Below are 21,269 nucleotides of genomic sequence, written 5' to 3'. Positions count from 1 at the left end.
TATACAGTATGGAGCATCATGTGTGGCCATTATACAGTATGGAGCATCATGTGTGGCCATTATACAGTATGGAGCACTGTGTGGCTGTTATACAGTATGGAGCACTGTGTGGCCATTATACAGTATTGAGCATCATGTGTGGCTATTATACAGTATGGAGCATCATGTGTGACCATTATAAAGTATGGAGCATTATGTGTGACCATTATAAAGTATGGAGCACTGTGTGGCCATTATACAGTATGGAGCATCATGTGTGGCCATTATACAGTATGGAGCATCATGTGTGACCTTTATACAGTATGGAGCATCATGTGTGGCCATTATACAGTATGGAGTACTGTGTGGCCATTATACAGTATGGAGCATCATGTGTGACCATTATACAGTATGGAGCATCATGTGTGGCCATTATACAGTATGGAGTACTGTGTGGCCATTATACAGTATGGAGCATGTGTGGCCATTATACAGTATGGAGCACTTTGTGGTCATTATACAGTATGGAGCATCATGTGTGGCCATTATACAGTATGGAGCACTGTGTGGCCATTATACAGGATGGAGCATCATGTGTGGCCATTATACAGTATGGAGCACTGTGTGGCCATTATACAGTATGGAGCATCATGTGGGGCTCATTATACTGTATGGAGCAATATATGGGGCTCATTATTCTGTAAGGTGCACTGTGGTGCCCAGAATACTGTATGGAGGACTATACTGTCTGATTTATGACCTATTGTAGCCTATTGTAGAATGTACAATAGTTATCACTCATGTAATGTATGGGGGGACTGTATATGAGATGGGAGCCCTATAGGGGGGCTGTACTGTATATGTGTTTGGGGGGGGGCGCCGTTTTGAAGTTCGCCTCAGGCAGCAGTGTGGCTAGGTTCACCCCTGGTGCCCTGCCTACAGTAAACCATGGTGTAGAGAGTGTCATGGCTTGAGACTGCAGAAGTGCTGTCATCACAGGGCAATGTTCCAACATAACGACCCCAAACACACCTCCAAGACCACCACTGCCTTGCTAAAGAAACTAAGGGTAAAGGTGGTGGACTGGCCAAGCATGTCTCCAGACCTAAACCCTAATGAGCATCTGTGGAGCATCCTCAAACGGAAGGTGGAGGAGCACAAGGTCTCTAACATCTACCATCTTTGAGATATTGGTCATGGAGGAGGGAAGAGAATTCCAGTGTAACCTGTGAAGCTCTAGTGACCTCCATGCCCAAGAGAGTTAAGGCAGAAAATAATGGTGGCCACACAAAATATTCACACGTTGGGCTCAGTTGGCCATTATCATTTATGGGTGTACTCACTTTTGTTGCCAGCGGTTTAGATATTAATGGCTGTATGTTGAGTTACTTAGAGGCAGCACATTTACCGATATAAAAACTGTACACCGACTACTGTACATTGTATCGCAGTCAGATCTTCAGTGTTGTCCCATGAAAAGATAGAATAAAATATTTTAAAAAATGTGAGGGGGTGTACTCAGTTTTGTGATATACTATGTATATGAGAGACACCATTACTTAGAGCTGCATATATAGCGGAGCTGCAAGGCTTCTCTGCATGTGTAAGACCTTTCTGGGAACATCTGTAGCTGAGGATAAGCTGTAATCATCATTCCTTCCCCACTAGAATTATCCTGCACCCCCAGAGCCTGCACTCTTTACTGCCTGGAAGAAAGGTGATCTGCAGGGTTAACCAGAGTAAGGGGGGCAGGAAGTTTTGGGAGGGGGTTGGGAGTGAAGGTTTTCTTTCAGTTATGTCTCTCCTCCCCCCTTGGTCTCCTGCTCCAGGCTTTCTTCTCCCTCTCTTGGAGGATGCTGGCAGTGCTTCCCTGTCAAAGAAGATTTCAGGAGGTTTGTGACTTTGCGGGGGCAGTGTCCCAGAAGAGGCAGTGACCACCACACCAGCCTTGTTCCAGAAAAGCAGAATTGATCTTTATCCAGAAGACTAAGGTTGATCTAAAGCTAGGATCTAAGTGTGATCTATATCCAGAAGACCAAGGGTGATCTGGACCAAAGAGACGAAAGGTGATCTGGACCCAGGAGACCAAAGGTGATCTGGACCCAGGAGACCAAAGGTGATCTGGACCTAGGAGACCAATTGTTATCTGGTCCCAGGAGACCAAGTTTCATCTGGACCCAGGAAAGTATTTCCGCAGCTGTGGGAGAGGTTTGTTGGAAGAGATGTGGAGTATTTTGTGGTGATGTGGTTAGATCACTTGAAGCGTCATCTTCGATGTACAGGACTTATGATGTACACACTTAGTAACGTAAGGGAACATGTTCTTGGTAATGTTGAGGAACACCACAACTTGCTTAACTTCTGAAGGTACTACCACCACTTTCTTTATGTATCGCCAAACATCTGCCTGACACATGATAACAGCCCCATCAGGCAGATAAACATCCCTGTGGATTTTAGCTTTGTTTTTTCAGACACTTTGGATACTTCAGAGTCTCATGAAAATCTTGGTTTTTAGCCCTGGACTGACAAAACTGGTGGTTTCTGTGTTGATGTGGTGGTCTCATCCCATTCAGTGTGAGACAGTCGATACCGGTGTTGGTTTCTTCCACCGATGACTTATGGGCTGTGATGTCCTTGGATGTTTTCGGTCTTGCTTACTGGATTTAATATCTCTACAATTGCTCACATTCACAATGATGAGTATGAAAAGGCAGAAAGTGTTGTGCTTTCTCACCTATCTACTGTACATTAGTGGAGCCTATGCCACTAACTATCCTCCTCGATATAACCTGTACTCAGGGGGCAATGCCCCTCAGGGACAAGTGATGACTGCTCAGGGGGTGACACAGGCCCAGAATGGACTTCGAGCTGCTAGTCGACACAGGTAGGTGAAATTATTTGCCATTGTGGAATACGGGTTACTGCCTTAATGAATGCCCTCTCTACAGTCCAGAGAGAATATGGACCTGCATGCAGCTGCAAACATGGCGTAACTTATCTCCCCACATTGGCCAGAAGTGCAGCACGCATTGGGGTAACTGATCTGCAGATATTGGCTGGTAGATGATAAGGGCCCACATTCTGGACAGAGAAGGGCAGCACACGATGGTGTAATATCTCCAGATAATGGTCAATAATTGATGAGAACCCACATTGTGGACAGGGAGTGGCTGTACACATTGGAGTAACTGATCTCCAGATATTGGCTTGTAGATGAGGAACGCCCATATTGTGGACAGAGAAGAACTGCACACATTCTAGTAACTGATCTCCAGTTATTGGTCGGTAGAGGATAAGGGCCTACATTGTGGACATAGAAGGGCTACACCCAGTGGGGTAACTGAGAAGGAATACACACACGGGGGTAACTGATCTCCAGGTATTAGTCGTAGGGCATGAGGGCCTACATTGTGGACAGAGAAGGGCTGCACACATTGGGGTAACGGATTTCCAGATATTGGTCGGTAGGGGATGAGGACCCACACTGTAGACAGAGGAGGGCTACACACACCGGGGTAACTGATCTACAGGTATTAGTCAGTAGGACATGAGGGCCCACATTGTGGACAGAGAAGGGCTGCACACATTGGGGTAACGGATTTCCAGATATTGGTCGGTAGGGGATGAGGACCCACACTGTAGACAGAGGAGGGCTACACACACCGGGGTAACTGATCCACAGGTATTAGTCAGTAGGACATGAGGGCCCACATTGTGGACAGAGAAGGGCTGCACACATTGGAGTAACTGATCATCAGATATTGGCTAGTAAGTGATAATTGCCCACATGGTATACAGAATTATTATTATTATTATTAGGTGATGAGGGCCCACATTGTGATCATTCATTGTTGCACATTGAGGTAACTGATCTACAGATTGGTTGATCAGGTTGGTAGGTAATGAGGGCCCACATTGTGGACATTAAGGGCTGTACACATTGGGTAACTGATCTTCAGATATTGGTTGGTAGGGGATGAGGGTTCACATTGTGGACAGAGAAGGGCTGCACACATTGGGGTAACTGATCTCATAATGTTGACCAGTAAGTGATGAAGACCCACATTCTGAAAATTAAGGTTTGCACACATTGAGGTAACTGATCTCCAGATATTGATTGGTAGGGGATGAGGGCTCATATTGTGGACAGAGAAGGGCTGCACACATTGGGGTAACTCATCTACAGATATTGGCCAGTAAGTGATGAGGGTCCACAATGTGGACAGAGGAGGGCTGAATACATTGGGGTAACTGACCTATAGATATTGGATGGTAAGTGATAGGCACCCACATTGTGGACAGACAAGGGCTGTACACATTGGTGTAACTGATGTCCAGATGTTGACAGGTAGATGAGGAGAACCCACATTGTGGACATTAAGGGCTGCACACATTGAGGTAACTAATCTCCAGATATTGGTCTGTAGGTTATAAGGGCCTACATTGTGTGCAGAGAAGGTCTGAACACATTGGAGTAACTGATCAGCAGATGTTGGACGGTAGGTGATGAGGGCCCACATTGTGATCATTCAATGTTGCACATTGAGGTAACTGATCTACAGATATTGGTTGGTAGGTAATGAGGGCCCACATTGTGGACATTAAGAGCTGTACACATTGGGTAACTGATCTTCAGATATTGGTTGGTAGGGGATGAGGGTTCACATTGTGGACAGAGAAGGGCTGCACACATTGGGGTAACTGATCTCATAATGTTGACCAGTAAGTGATGAAGACCCACATTCTGAAAATTAAGGTTTGCACACATTGAGGTAACTGATCTCCAGATATTGATTGGTAGGGGATGAGGGCTCATATTGTGAACAGAGAAGGGCTGCACACATTGGGGTAACTGATCTCCAGATATTGGTCAGTAGGTGATGAGGGCCAACATTGTGCACAGAGAAGGTCTGCACACATTGGGGTGACTGATCTCCATACATTTGCCGGTAAGTGATGAAGGCCAACATTAAGGATATTGAGGGCTAGACATTCTGGTAATTGATCTCCAGATATTGGCAGTCAGGTGGTGAGGGCCCATGTTTCTGTACAGTCTTCATCAGAATGACACTTAGATATCATGGTCACCTTTAATCCCTGACTGATGTACCTCTGCGCCATGTCACCTGTGTCGCTATGAGTTGCTGACCTTCGTACAGGTCATACATACTTCACGTCCCCTACCCTGCATGCTTTGGAGTAAAGGTGTCCTTAAATATTGAATGTTATTTGACAAAAATGAAATATTTGAACTAAAATGATTGTCCGTTGGATACAAACTAAGAATAAAGGATGGTTTTAGCTGACCGATCACTGACGATTGGAAATTCAGTCAGCCATGTTTATTTATTTTTAATCCCATAGTTGGACGAAAGCTTTCTGAAGAAGAATATTGTCAGAACGATTGTTCTTCCTTAATGAGGAGGCCTACATTACATATCATACTTCTGCCAATAATGGGGGTAGACTATGCTTGCTAGTACTGTGTATAAAGTGTCTGCAGATGTTCGTTCGTCAAATGAGTGTTGCCTTTTCTGTCAGATGTGGCCCAGAAACAAGGTAGGAAGACAACTAGTATGAAGATCACTAGAAATAAGGTCTCTGACACTGCCTCTTGAAGATAGAGACTTTGTTTCTGGGCTTATATCTATTGGTAAAAGACCACCCATGTGCTTCTACTGATCTGGTGGCACATGCATGGAGATGTTCTTATGACTCTCTTATCGGGAGATCTTCAGATGTTGCATTGGAAGATACCCAAGTCCAGCTTCTCGAGTGATTTCCTGATATCACCTCTCATACACTGATATAATCTCCTGATATCACCTCTCATACACTGATATAATCTCCTGATATCACCACTCATACACTGATATAATCTCCTGATATCACTTCTCATACACTGATATAATCTCCTGATATCACCACTCATACACTGATATAATCTCCTGATATCACTTCTCATACACTGATATAATCTCCTGATATCACTTCTCATACATTGATATAATCTCCTGATATCACCTCTCATACACTGATATAATCTCCTGATATCACCTCTCATACATCTGATATAATTTCCTGATATCACCTCTCATACACTGATATAATCTCCTGATATCACATCTCATACACTGATATAATCTCCTGATATCACTTCTCATACACTGATATAATTTCCTGATATCACTTCTCATACACTGATATAATCTCCTGATATCACTTCTCATACACTGATATAATCTCCTGATATCACCTCTCATACACTGATATAATCTCCTGATATCACCTCTCATACATCTGATATAATTTCCTGATATCACCTCTCATACACTGATATAATCTCCTGATATCACATCTCATACACTGATATAATCTCCTGATATCACTTCTCATACACTGATATAATTTCCTGATATCACTTCTCATACACTGATATAATCTCCTGATATCACCTCTCATACACTGATATAATCTCCTGATATCACTTCTCATACACTGATATAATCTCCTGATATCACCTCTCATACACTGATATAATCTCCTGATATCACTTCTCATACACTGATATAATCTCCTGATATCACTTCTCATACACTGATATAATCTCCTGATATCACCTCTCATACACTGATATAATCTCCTGATATCATCTCTCATACACTGATATAATCTCCTGATATCACTTCTCATACACTGATATAATCTCCTGATATCACCTCTCATACACTGATATAATCTCCTGATATCACTTCTCATAACCTGATATAATCTCCTGATATCACTTCTCATACACTGATATAATCTCCTGATATCACCTCTCATACACTGATATATTCTCCTGATATCACCTCTCATACACAGATATAATCTCCTGATATCACATATCATACACTGATATAATCTCCTGATATCACTTCTCATACACTGATATAATTTCCTGATATCACTTCTCATACACTGATATAATTTCCTGATATCACTTCTCATACACTGATATAATCTCCTGATATCACCTCTCATACACTGATATAATCTCCTGATATCACCTCTCATACACTGATATAATCTCCTGATATCACCTCTTATACACTGATATATTCTCCTGATATCACCTCTCATACACTGATATAATCTCCTGATGTCACATATCATACACAGATATAATCTCATGATATCACCCCCCAAAGACTGATATAATCTCCTGATATCACCTCTCATACACTGATATAATCTCCTGTTATCACCTATCATACACTGATATAATCTCCTGATATCACCTCTCATGCACTGATATAATCTCCTGATATCACATATCATACACTGATATAATCTCCTGATATCACATATCATACACTGATATAATCTCCTGATATCAACTCTCATACACTGATATAATCTTCTGATATCACCCCTCATACACTGATATAGTCTCCTGATATCACATATCATATATGTGATATAATCTCCTGATATCACCTCTCATACACAGATATAATCTCCTGATATCACCTCTCATACACTGATATAATCTCCTGATATCACCTCTACTACACTGATATAATTTCCTGATATCACCTCTCATACACTGATATAATTTCCTGATATCACCTCTCATGCACTGATATAATCTCCTTATATCACCTCTCATAGACTGATATAATCTCCTGATGTCACCTCTCATGCACTGATATAATCTCCTGATATCACATATCATACATGTGATATAATCTCCTGATGTCACATATCATACACTGATATAATCTCCTGATATCACCTCCCATACACTGATATAATCTCCTGATATCACTTCTCATACACTGATATAATCTCCTGATATCACTTCTCATACACTGATATAATCTCCTGATATCACCTCTCATACACTGATATAATCTCCTGATATCACTTCTCATACACTGATATAATCTCCTGATATCACTTCTCATACACCGATATAAACTCCTGATATCACCTCTCATACACTGATATAATCTCCTGATATCACATATCATACACGGATATAATCTCCTGATATCACCTCTCATACACTGATATAATCTCCTGATATCACATATCATACACGGATATAATCTCCTGATATCACCTCTCATACACTGATATAATCTCCTGATATCACATATCATACACGGATATAATCTCCTGATATCACCTCTCATACACTGATATAATCTCCTGATATCACATATCATACACGGATATAATCTCCTGATATCACCTCTCATACACTGATATAATCTCCTGATATCACATATCATACACGGATATAATCTCCTGATATCACCTCTCATACACTGATATAATCTCCTGATATCACATCTCATACACTGATATAATCTTCTAATATCACCTCTCATACACGGATATAATCTCCTGATATCACCTCTCATACACTGATATAATCTCCTGATATCACCTCTCATACACGGATATAATCTCCTGATATCACCTCTCATACACTGATATAATCTCCTGATATCACATATCATACACGGATATAATCTCCTGATATCACCTCTCATACACTGATATAATCTCCTGATATCACATCTCATACACTGATATAATCTTCTAATATCACCTCTCATACACTGATATAATCTCCTGATATCACATATCATACACGGATATAATCTCCTGATATCACCTCTCATACACGGCTATAATCTCCTGATATCACCTCTCATACACTGATATAATCTCCTGATATCACCTCTCATACACGGATATAATCTCCTGATATCACCTCTCATACACTGATATAATCTCCTGATATCACCTCTCATACACGGATATAATCTCCTGATATCACCTCTCATACACTGATATAATCTCCTGATATCACATCTCATACACTGATATAATCTCCTGATATCACCTCTCATACACTGATATAATCTCCTGATATCACCTCTCATACACTGATATAATTTCCTGATATCACCTCTCATACACTGATATAATTTCCTGATATCACCTCTTATACACGGATATAATCTCCTGATATCACATATCATACACGGATATAATCTCCTGATATCACCTCTCATACACTGATATAATCTCCTGATATCACATATCATACACTCACATAATCTCCTGATATCACATATCATACACTGATATAATCTCCTGATATCACCTCTCATACATTGATATAATCTCCTGATATCACCTCTCATACACTGATATAATCTCCTGATATCACATATCATACACGGATATAATCTCCTGATATCACCTCTCATACACTGATATAATCTCCTGATATCACATATCATACACTCATATAATCTCCTGATATCACATATCATACACTGATATAATCTCCTGATATCACCTCTCATACACTGATATAATCTCCTGATATCACTTCTCATACACTGATATAATCTCCTGATATCACCTCTCATACACTGATATAATCTTCTAATATCACCTCTCATACACTGATATAATCTCCTGATATCACCTCTCATACACTGATATAATCTCCTGATATCACCTCTCATACGCTGACATAATCTCCTGATATCACTTCTCATACACTGATATAATCTCCTGATATCACCTCTCATACACTGATATAATCTCATGATATCACCTCTCATACACTGATATAATCTTCTAATATCACCTCTCATACACGGATATAATCTCCTGATATCTCCTCTTATACACTGATATAATCTCCTGATATCACATATCATACACTGATATAATCTCCTGAAATCACCTCTCATACACTGATATAATCTCCTGATATCACCTCTTATACACGATATAATCTTCTAATATCACCTCTCATACACGGATATAATCTCCTGATATCACCTCTCATACACTGATATAATCTCCTGATATCACATCTCATACACTGATATAATCTCCTGATATCACCTCTCATACACTGATATAATCTCCTGATATCACTTCTCATACACTGATATAATCTCCTGATATCACATATCATACACTGATATAATCTCCTGATATCACCTCTCATACACTGATATAATCTCCTGATATCACCTCTCATACACTGATATAATCTCCTGATATCACCTCTCATACACTGATATAATCTCCTGATATCACCTCTCATACACTGATATATTCTCCTGATATCACCTCTCATACACAGATATAATCTCCTGATATTATTATTATTATTATTATTATTGTTTATTTATATAGCACCATTAATTCCATGGTGCTGTACATGAGAAGGGGTTACATCAAAATACAAATATCACTTACAGTAAACAAAACTAACAATGACAGACTGGTACAGCGGGAAGAGGACCCTGCCCTTGCGGGCTTACAATCTACAGGATTATGTGGAAGGAGACAGTAGGTCGAGGGTTGCAGTAGCTCCATTGGTGTTGAGGTGGCCGTGTAGTCTTTACAGGCTGTAAGCTTCTTTGAAGAGATGGGTTTTCAGGTTTCTTTTGAAGGATCCAAAAGTGGTGGATAACCGGATGTGTTGGGGCACTGAATTCCAGAGGATGGGTGATATTCGGGAGAAGTCTTGGATGCGATTGGGTGAGGAGCGAATAAGCGTGGAGGAGAGGAGGAGGTCTTGGGAGGACCGGAGATTACGTGAGGGAAGATATTGAGAGATTAGTGTGGAAATATACGGAGGAGAAAGATTATGGATGGCTTTGTAGGTCAGTGTTAGTAATTTAAACTGGATACGCTGAGAAATTGGGAGCCAGTGAAGGGATTTGCAAAGAGGGGAAGCAGGAATGTAGCGAGGAGAGAGATTAATTAGTCGGGCAGCAGAGTTAAGGATGGACTGGAGGGGTGCGAGAGTGTTAGAAGGTAGGCCACAGAGGAGTATGTTGCAGTAGTCGAGGCGGGAGATGATTAGGGCATGCACGAGCATTTTGGTAGAGTGTGGGTTGAGGAAAGGACGGATTCTGGAAATATATGATCTCACATATCATACACTGATATAATCTCCTGATATCACCTCTCATACACGATATAATCTTCTAATATCACCTCTCATACGCTGATATAATCTCCTGATATCACTTCTCATACACTGATATAATCTCCTGATATCACCTCTCATACACTGATATAATCTCCTGATATCACCTCTCATACACTGATATAATCTCCTGATATCACCTCTCATACACTGATATAATCTCCTGATATCACCTCTCATACACGATATAATCTTCTAATATCACATATCATACACGGATATAATCTCCTGATATCACCTCTCATACACTGATATAATCTCCTGATATCACATCTCATACACTGATATAATCTCCTGATATCACCTCTCATACACTGATATAATCTCCTGATATCACTTCTCATACACTGATATAATCTCCTGATATCACATATCATACACTGATATAATCTCCTGATATCACCTCTCATACACTGATATAATCTCCTGATATCACCTCTCATACACTGATATAATCTCCTGATATCACCTCTCATACACTGATATAATCTCCTGATATCACTTCTCATACACTGATATAATCTCCTGATATCACATATCATACACTGATATAATCTCCTGATATCACCTCTCATACACTGATATAATCTCCTGATATCACCTCTCATACACTGATATAATCTCCTGATATCACCTCTCATACACGATATAATCTTCTAATATCACCTCTCATACACTGATATAATCTCCTGATATCACCTCTCATACACTGATATAATCTCCTGATATCACCTCTCATACACTGATCTAATCTCCTGATATCACCTCTCATACACTGATATAATCTCCTGATATCTCCTCTCATACACTGATATAATCTCCTGATATCACTTCTCATACGCTGATATAATTTCCTGATATCACCTCTCATACACTGATATATTCTCCTGATATCACCTCTCATACACAGATATATTCTCCTGATATCACCTCTCATACGCTGATATAATCTCCTGATATCACCTCTCATACACTGATATAATCTCCTGATATCACTTCTCATACACTGATATAATCTCCTGATATCTCCTCTCATACACTGATATAATCTCCTGATATCACCTCTCATACACTGATATATTCTCCTGATATCACCTCTCATACACAGATATAATCTCCTGATATCACCTCTCATACGCTGATATAATCTCCTGATATCACCTCTCATACACTGATATAATCTCCTGATATCACTTCTCATACACTGATATAATCTCCTGATATCACCTCTCATACACTGATATAATCTCCTGATATCACCTCTCTTACACTGATATAATCTCCTGATATCACCTCTCATACACTGATATAATCTCCTGATATCACTTCTCATACACTGATATAATCTCCTGATATCACCTCTCATACACTGATATAATCTCCTGATATCACTTCTCATACACGGATATAATCTCCTGATATCACCTCTCATACACGGATATAATCTCCTGATATCACCTCTCATACACTGATATAATCTCCTGATATCATCTCTCATACACTGATATAATCTCCTGATATCACCTCTCATACACTGATATAATCTCCTGATGTCACCTCTCATACACTGATATAATCTCCTGATATCACCTCTCATACTCTGATATAATCTCTTTCTGTCCTCCTCCAGGGCATCTCTATTCTGGAAATTCTATCCTTCTCATGGATATTTCATCTTTTTATCTAACCTTTCATCCTCCTCCAGGATGTGTTATCCCTATATCGGACCTTCTGTCCTCCTCTAGGATGTTATCTGTACACTGAACCTTCTATCCTCTTCCAGGACATCTTATCTCTATACTGGACATGGCATTTCTATGCGGACCTTCTATGTGTTTTGCAATGATTTTCTGTGTGTCAGCAAGCACCCTGAATGGTAATTTCATGTCATTGAACCCCTTTGGTAGAATTCATCATCATTACATGGTTCTCAGCACTCACTGTTGTAGCTCCAGGGGGGGGGTCTCTGTAGATGCTTATCACAGAAGAGGTGTTAGTATAGAGATGTAATCCGGATGGCATCTTTGATCATCTATCCACACCAGGATGTGTTGAGCAGTTTTCCCTAATTTATAACTAACCAGCTCCAATAATCCTGCTGTCCTCTCCCTGCACTGGGGACCTATACATTTAGATTCATTCTTAGGGGTGCACGCATGTGTGGGGTCGCACGCATTCAGCAAAGCATCGCATTAGACAAGCATCAAGCTAAAGGGCAGTTATTCCGGGCAGGAGTCAGGTAACCCACACTCTGCTCTCCCTTCTCACCATGTGCTTCATTACTATCCTCCTATGTTCCCTTGCCATCCACATTTACCGCCCAATCCCCCCTCCATCACGACTCATATACATCAGCTCCTCTCTCCTTCCCTCTCCCATGTACAGCTCGCGCAAACACACTGCGCAAAAAAACTTCATACAATTCAAAAAACTACTTGCTTTTTATCTTCATACTCCTACTGATTTCGGGAGGCATCTCCCCCAACCCTGATCCCCCATCCCCCAACCTCAACCGCTACCCTACCTCACATCAAAACCATTCTAACCTTATTAATATTGCTTGCACTCCCTCATCTCCTTCTTTTAATTGTGCCCTTTGGAATCCACGGTCTGTATGTAACAAGCTTCCCTTCCTGCACAACTACTTTCTGAACAACTCTCTAAATCTATTGGCCCTCACTGAAACCTGGATCCAGGATTCTGACACTGTCTCCCCTGCTGCCATTTCCCATGGTGAATAATTCCTAGAAACGAGGGGGAGGCTATAAATATATAAGGGCAAAACTTCAAAATAATCAAAAAGACCTACAGGACAAAACAGAAGTGGTGAGCCCAAAGTAAAAATTAATAATGTTTATTGATAATGAACAAAGATAAAAACACTAAGTAGACATGGTAGAGATGAAAAACATGAGTATTCCCCCCATTGAAGAAGCTATACGCGAAACGCGCGTCGGGGTTTTGGACTGCCGTGTGTGCTTATCCATCCAGGTGTGTGTGTGCACTTGCACCTTATATTATTTATTATGCCTATCTTTTTGTGTTAGGTCTTACAGTTTGACCCCTTAAACACCGCACTTGCACCTTATTTATCCATCAGTGTATTTGTATGTTGGTTTAACATCTAATGGCTAATTGGCGTAACACTAGTATCCTGTACTAATTTCAATCAATTCATTTGTTTTTTTCTATAAGACTAATATTATTTACTAGATGGTGGCCCGATTCTAACGCATCGGGTATTCTAGAATATGCTATTGCCCAGCCACGTAGTATATTGCCCAGCCACGTAGTATATTGCCCAGCCACGTAGTATATTGCCCAGCCACATAGTATACTGCCCAGCCACATAGTATACTGCCCAGCCACATAGTATACTGCCCAGCCACATAGTATACTGCCCAGCCACGTAGTATACTGCCCAGTCACGTAGTATATTGGCCAGCCACGTAGTATACTGCCCAGTCACGTAGTTTATTGGCCAGCCACATAGTATATTGCCCAGCCACGTAGTATATTGCCCAGTCACATAGTATATTGCCCAGTCACGTAGTATACTGCCCAATCACGTAGTATACTGCCCAGGCACATAGTATATTGGCCAGCCACGTAGTATACTGCCCAGTCACGTAGTTTATTGGCCAGCCACATAGTATATTGCCCAGCCACGTAGTATATTGCCCAGTCACATAGTATATTGCCCAGTCACGTAGTATACTGCCCAATCACGTAGTATACTGCCCAGTCACGTAGTATATTGGCCAGCCACATAGTATACTGCCCAGTCACGTAGTTTATTGGCCAGCCACATAGTATATTGCCCAGCCACGTAGTATATTGCCCAGTCACATAGTATATTGGCCAGCCACGTAGTATATTGCCCAGTCACGTAGTATACTGCCCAATCACGTAGTATACTTAGTATACTGCCCAGGCACATAGTATATTGGCCAGCCACGTAGTATATTGCCCAGTCACGTAGTTTATTGGCCAGCCACATAGTATATTGCCCAGCCACGTAGTATATTGCCCAGTCACGTAGTTTATTGGCCAGCCACATAGTATATTGCCCAGCCACGTAGTATATTGCCCAGCCACGTAGTATATTGCCCAGTCACATAGTATATTGCCCAGTCACGTAGTATATTGCCAGTATAGTGCCCAGCCACATAGTATACTGCCCAGTCACGTTGTTCTGTCCTCACTAAATGAGGCAGGCTCATTGTAGCTATCCAGTCAGCTAAACCGCTATACCGGGTCCAATAAGGAGACTGTGGTTGAGTCTGTGCTTTATTAAACGTAGTGGTATATTGATGCGGTGAAACTGTGAACAATGATATACATGGAATCAGTACATGGTATAGAACAAATACATACTACACATGATAAACGTTATGCATTACATTTAGAAGGCTAGTAACTGAACTAGGAGAGCAACTGGTTAAGCTAGGCTAATATAGAGCAGAAATATCTACAGAGAGCATAAAGACATACCGGCAATGCAATCGCAAGGGGGATGAAGTGCAAGCGTCTTTCCTGGAGAGCAAACTGGAAGTGAAAGGATAATGGAGGGAAATGTAGGCTGAGCTACCATAATGCATTGCAAGGGAGAATCAGACATAAAAAATACATAACAGAAAAATAGAACAGTCAACATATCTCTGACCGCTAGAGGGAGCCAAAGCACTACAAATAAAGGTATGAATATATCAAGTCCTGTATACTGGCTGAGAAACTGCAAATTATGCAAACAGATAATCGGAGGTAACAAATTAGATGGCGGAGACAGAACACTCCCCGTCTGACATCAACGGATGTCACTACTCCTTTCTTCCGAAGGCAACAATAGGACCAGTTCAGATACCGGTCTGGAAAATGTCTTAGGTTCATTCCCTTTGGTCATCCTTAGTTCAACTTTGCGGACGTTGCCGTCCTTGCTCGGGAACGTTGCGGTAACTAGACCAAGTGGCCACTGGTTCCGGTGAATTTGACAGTCTTTAACAAGAACAAGGTCACCTACGTTCAGATTAGGTTTAGTAGATTGCCACTTCGTACGTGGCTGCAGGGTAGACAAATATTGTTTGCGCCACCTGTCCCAGAAAGTATTTGCAAGACTTTGTACCTGTCTCCATTGGCGCTTGTAGAGGTCCTTAGCGTCAAATCCTCCTGGAGGGGCACTGGACAGTCCCGTTTTCTGGGTAAGTAGAGTAGCTGGAGTCAATAACAAGGGCTCCTCAGGGTCGTTAGGAACTGGAACCAAGGGTCTTGCGTTGATTATAGCTGCAGCTTCTGCCATGAAGGTGATTAGGCTTTCGTGGGTAAGCCTCGCTGCTCCTTTTTGAAGAAGAGTGGAGTCAAGAATTCTCCGTACTAGACCAATCATTCGCTCCCAAGATCCTCCCATATGTGAAGAATGAGGTGGGTTGAATGACCATGTGCAACTTTGGTCACTGAGGAACCGCTCAAGAGTCTTATAGTCTAGATTTGAAGGTATTCCCATTTCCTTTGCTGCACCGACGAAGTTGGTACCTCTGTCTGAGCGTATGTGCTTGATAGGACCACGGATGGCAATAAAGCGTCTTAAGGCATTGATGAAGCTTGACGTGTCGAGGGACTCGATGACCTCTATGTGGACGGCTCTGATTGACATGCAAGTGAACATGACTGCCCAACGTTTACTATTGGCTTGGCCGCCTCTCCTACGACGTGTAACAACTGACCAAGGCCCAAACACATCGAGACCAACGCTGGTAAAGGGAGGGTCTGAGCTGAGTCTATCTGCTGGTAGGTCGGCCATCTTTTGGGTTTGAGTCGAACCACAAAGCTTACGGCAGGTAATACATTTGTAGATGACACTACTGATGAGTCTTTTTGCACCAATGATCCACACGCCAGCAGATCTGATGGCTCCTTCTGTAAATAGTCTTCCTTGGTGCTTGACCAGATTGTGGTAATGTTGTACGATTAGGTAGGCAACATGACATTTTCCAGGAAGTATAAGAGGGAATTTCTCCACAAACTCCATCTCAGCTTCTTTGAGTCGGCCTCCTACTCTCAGTAGGCCACTGTTGTCGATGAATGGGTTGAGTTTTCTCAATACGCTTCTCACTGGTATTGGAGCTTTGTTAATGAAACATTGGATTTCTGCAAAGTAGGTTTCTCTTTGAACAGTGAGGATGATGTGATTTCTAGAGAACTCTAAGTCAGAGGTAACATATGTATCTTTACAAAGATGCCAACCTTTACATTTTTCTGTGCCACAAGTTCTGGTGGTCCTGAATGAGCGAGCTATATGAGTCAGGCAGGTAATGGCTCGAGTAAGTGACTTCCAACTTGAGAATCTGTCGAACCTGCAAGATCCAAGCTGGATAACAGAGGTCATTGTATGAAGTGTAGACACCTGAGGGCGGATTTCAGCATCTGAGTCCTCTCCTACTAGTTCAAAGGTGTCTGGAAAACATTCCTCAACGTACAATAGTTTTGGTCCTGAGAGCCACGTTGTGCTTCCTAGTCGACTTGCGTCAACTGCTCTAGTTGCATGATCTGCGGGATTCTGGTCCGTGGGTATGTAATGCCACTGCTTTGGATGAACTGCTCTCCTGATTCGTAGCACTCTGTTATTGACATAAACGTAGAATCGCCTGGTTTCGTTGTGGATATATCCCAAGACTACTTTGCTGTCTGAGTAGAACTTGGCCTGTGTCAGGTCGATATCCATTTCGGATGTGATGAACTCTGCTAAGTCAACGGCTAGGACTGCGGCACAAAGCTCTAACCTGGGTATAGTGTGCTCTGGTTGTGGTGCGAGTTTGGCCTTTCCCATAATGAAACCAATGTGGCACTGACATTTGGAGTCTACAGTTTTGAGGTAGGCAACAGCGGCAATTGCTTTGACGGAAGCATCTGCAAATACGTACAGTCTTTGGCTCTGTATCTCCGTAGATTGCACAGGGGTGTATGGTCTTGGCACATTCAGGTTGGAGAGTGCCGCTAACGAGTTCTTCCACTCTTCCCACTGGATCCTCTTTTCAGGTGGCAGAGGTGCATCCCAGTCAGATGTTTCCCTAGTTAAGTCTCTTAGTAGGGCCTTGCCTTGTATAGCAACAGGAGCTGCGAAACCCAAGGGATCGTACAGACTGTTGATGGTAGACAGGACGCCTCTACGTGTGAAAGGCCTTTCTTCCTGGTTGACCTGAAAGGTGAAAGTGTCTGACTGTAGATTCCAGAGAAGCCCAAGGCTGCGTTGCATTGGTGCGGGGTCTGACCCCAGGTCCAGGTCTCTGAGACCATTACATAGGTCCTGAGAAGGGAATGCTTCCATGAGTTCTTGGCTGTTTGAGGCTATTTTATGAAGCCTAAGGTTCGAGCAGGCAAGCATGTCCTGGGCTCTCCTGAGAAGACTGATGGCAGTCTCATTTGAAGGCATGGCTTTTAGACAGTCGTCGACATAAAAGTCCTTTTCTATGAATTGTCTGACATCTGCTCCGTATTCTGCTCCTCCTTCCTGAGCTGACCTTTTGAGTCCATAAATGGCGACTGCAAGGGAAGGACTGTTGCCAAAGATGTGCACTCTCATGCGATACTCTGTGACTTCTTTATAGGGATCATTGTCTCTGTACCAGAAGAATCTTAGGAAGTTCCTGTCTCTCTCTCTCACAAGGAAACAATGGAACATTTGCTGGATGTCAGCGATGAAGGCAATGGAATCCTTACGGAAGCGCATAAGTACTCCCAGCAGTTTGTTATTGAGGTCTGGTCCTGTCAGTAGAATGTCATTCAGGGAGACATCATTGAATTTGGCACTGGAATCGAACACGACTCTGATCTGGCCTGGTTTTTTAGGGTGGTATACTCCGAACATGGGTAGAAACCAGCATTCTTCAGAGTCTTTGAGAGTGGGAGCTAGTTCTGCATGACAGTTTTTTGAAAATCTTTGACATGAAGGAGAAAAAGTGATCTTTCATCTCTGGTTTCTTTTGTAGATTACGTCTGAGAGAGGAGAAACGTTGTAATGCCTGATTTCTGTTGTTCGGTAGACGTGGTCTGTGGGTTTTGAAGGGAAGAGGTGCGACCCAGCTGTTGGTCTCATCTTTAACGAGTCCCTTGTCCATTACCTCTAAGAACAACTTGTCCTCTACTGACATTGCCACTTGGTTGTCCTGCTTAGTTCTCTGGAAGACTGTGCATCCTAACTGATCCTCATAGCTTCCCGACACTATGCTGCTGTCGTGAGTAAAGTCTATTAAATGATTGGGCAGTTGGATGCTGTGTGGCAGTTCCCTGACATGGAACTCATTGTTACAAGGTTGAAACAGAGATGGTCGTCCTTTCTCCAATGTATTTGTCAGCATGCTTGTCACAGAAGATGGGGCGTGCATGCGTCCCAAGCATACGTTGCCAATTATGACCCATCCTAGGTCTAGCTTTTGGGCATAGGGAGCATTGTGGAGTCCATTGATATGACGTCTCACTTTATGAACCTGCAGGATATCTCTCCCCAACAGCAGAATTATCTGGGCCTGATGGTCGAGTTCTGGTATAAGGTGTGCTATTTGCTTTAAGTGAGCGTGATGGATTGCTACATCTGGCGTAGGGATTTCAGATCTGTTGTCTGGGATCTGGTTACATTCGATGATCGTAGGTAGCGGTAGGCAGAATTGTCCGTCTAATGACTCGATTTGGTAGTCAGTAGCTTTCCTGCCTGCTGTTGTCACAGTACCTGCACACGTCTTTAATGAGTAGGGAGTGCTTGGCCCTTTGATGTTGAATAGGTCAAAGAATGTTGATCTTGCCAAGGATCGATTACTTTGATCATCCAAGATAGCATACAGTCTTACAGCCTGGTCTCTATGGCCTTTTGGGTATACTCTGACAAGGCATATTTTTGAACAGGACCTACTGTCTATTGTCCCTTTGCAGACCTCGGTACATTGTGAAGTGATCTCTGGCGTAGCTGTATCAGTGTTCCTTTCCTCCCCGCCATGCTCACTGTCAGCTGGCGTGTTTTGTGCACTCCATGGAGCTGGGCCTGGGTGTAGAGCAGTGTTATGGTCTGTGGTGCCACATTCTGTGCATTTTACACTGACCTTGCAGTCCTTGGCGAGATGAGTTGTGGACGAGCAGCACTTGTAGCAGATACCGTTCTCTTTCAGGAAGCTTCTGCGGTCTGGCATAGATTTTCCTCTGAAGGCTCTGCAATTCAGGAGAGGATGAGGCTTCTGATGAAGTGGGCACTGCTTGTCAGGGTCCTGCACCTTTGTCTCTGATTGGGAGCAGCCAGCAGACCTGTAATTAGAACCTGGAGAAGAAACATAAGTCTTGTGTACTGCCACAGATGTTCTGCGTGGATTTGCAGGTGGTGACGGTGTGGCATATGGCATCGCAAAGTCAAAGCTGGGATCGTTTCTAATTCTCGCTTGTTGGTGTATAAAGTCTACAAAAACGGAGAAGGGAGGAAATGGAACACTGTGTTTGTATTTGTACGTGGAACCATGTGTGAGCCACCTCTCCTGTAGATTGTAGGGCAACTTCTGGACTATAGGGTTAACACCTCTGGCTGTGTCGAGAAATGCAAGTCCCTGTAGGTCGTCCTCGTGTTTGGCAACTTGGACTTCCTTTAGTAGGTCGCTTAGCTCTCTAAGTTTCTGGAGACCTTTGTTAGAAATTTTAGGGAAGTCATCGATTCTTTTGAACAAGGCCTTTTCTATTACTTCTGCTGAGCCGTAACACTCATCCAGCCTCTTGCAGATCTCTTTGAGGCCAGTCTCAGGGCGGCTTATATTAATGTCTCTGATCCTTACTGCGTGTTTGACTGACTCTTCTCCCAGGTATTTCACTAACAGGCCTATCTCTTCCCTGTGTTGTAGCCCCAAGTCTCTAATGACATTTTGGAAGGAAGCTTTCCAAGCTCTGTAACCTTCAGCTTGGTCAGTGAATTTCATGAGTCCCTTGGCAACCAGTTCACGTCGTGTGAAGAACTTGGCAAATTCTGTTGTGAACCGGTTGTCAGTGGAGTACACTGGTGAAGGATCGTCCTGATAGTGATGTGAGGTGCGTTCATACCTGTTAGTGTCCTCAGGGTGGCGCCAGCCGGTGTCGTATTGCTTCGGTCTGACGTATGGTGTGTCAGCAGGGTGATCCACATTGGTTACCTGGTGAGGGGCAAGGTAGTCATTAGCAGAGTCGTTTTGTCTCACGTTTTCGAGTTTGTTTCTGTCCTGGAGCTGAGCCTCGTGATGACTCTCGCTCACTTCGCTGGAGACGTCGT

The 21,269-nt window shown here is 42.5% G+C and overlaps 1 protein-coding gene across 2 annotated transcripts in view; it reads left to right on the top strand.

The window, feature by feature from the left end:
- Positions 1-21,269, top strand: part of EMILIN1 (elastin microfibril interfacer 1) — a 139,399-nt gene that overhangs the window by 27,914 nt on the left and 90,216 nt on the right. Inside the window, exon 1 of one of the 2 annotated variants that reach the window (XM_077292007.1) lies at positions 1,793-2,866. The exons of the other annotated variant lie outside the window; for it this stretch is intronic. Coding sequence (XP_077148122.1) covers positions 2,601-2,866 — 266 coding nt within the window. The 5' untranslated portion in view covers positions 1,793-2,600. Of the gene's footprint in view, positions 1-1,792; positions 2,867-21,269 lie in introns of those variants that run through there. 2 annotated transcript variants of the gene reach the window in all.

The sequence above is a fragment of the Ranitomeya variabilis genome, chromosome 2, assembly GCF_051348905.1.
Source record: "Ranitomeya variabilis isolate aRanVar5 chromosome 2, aRanVar5.hap1, whole genome shotgun sequence".
Lineage (NCBI taxonomy): Eukaryota > Metazoa > Chordata > Amphibia > Anura > Dendrobatidae > Ranitomeya > Ranitomeya variabilis.
The sequence above is the reverse complement of the archived record's forward strand: the minus strand, read 5'-3'. Positions and strand labels throughout refer to the sequence as shown.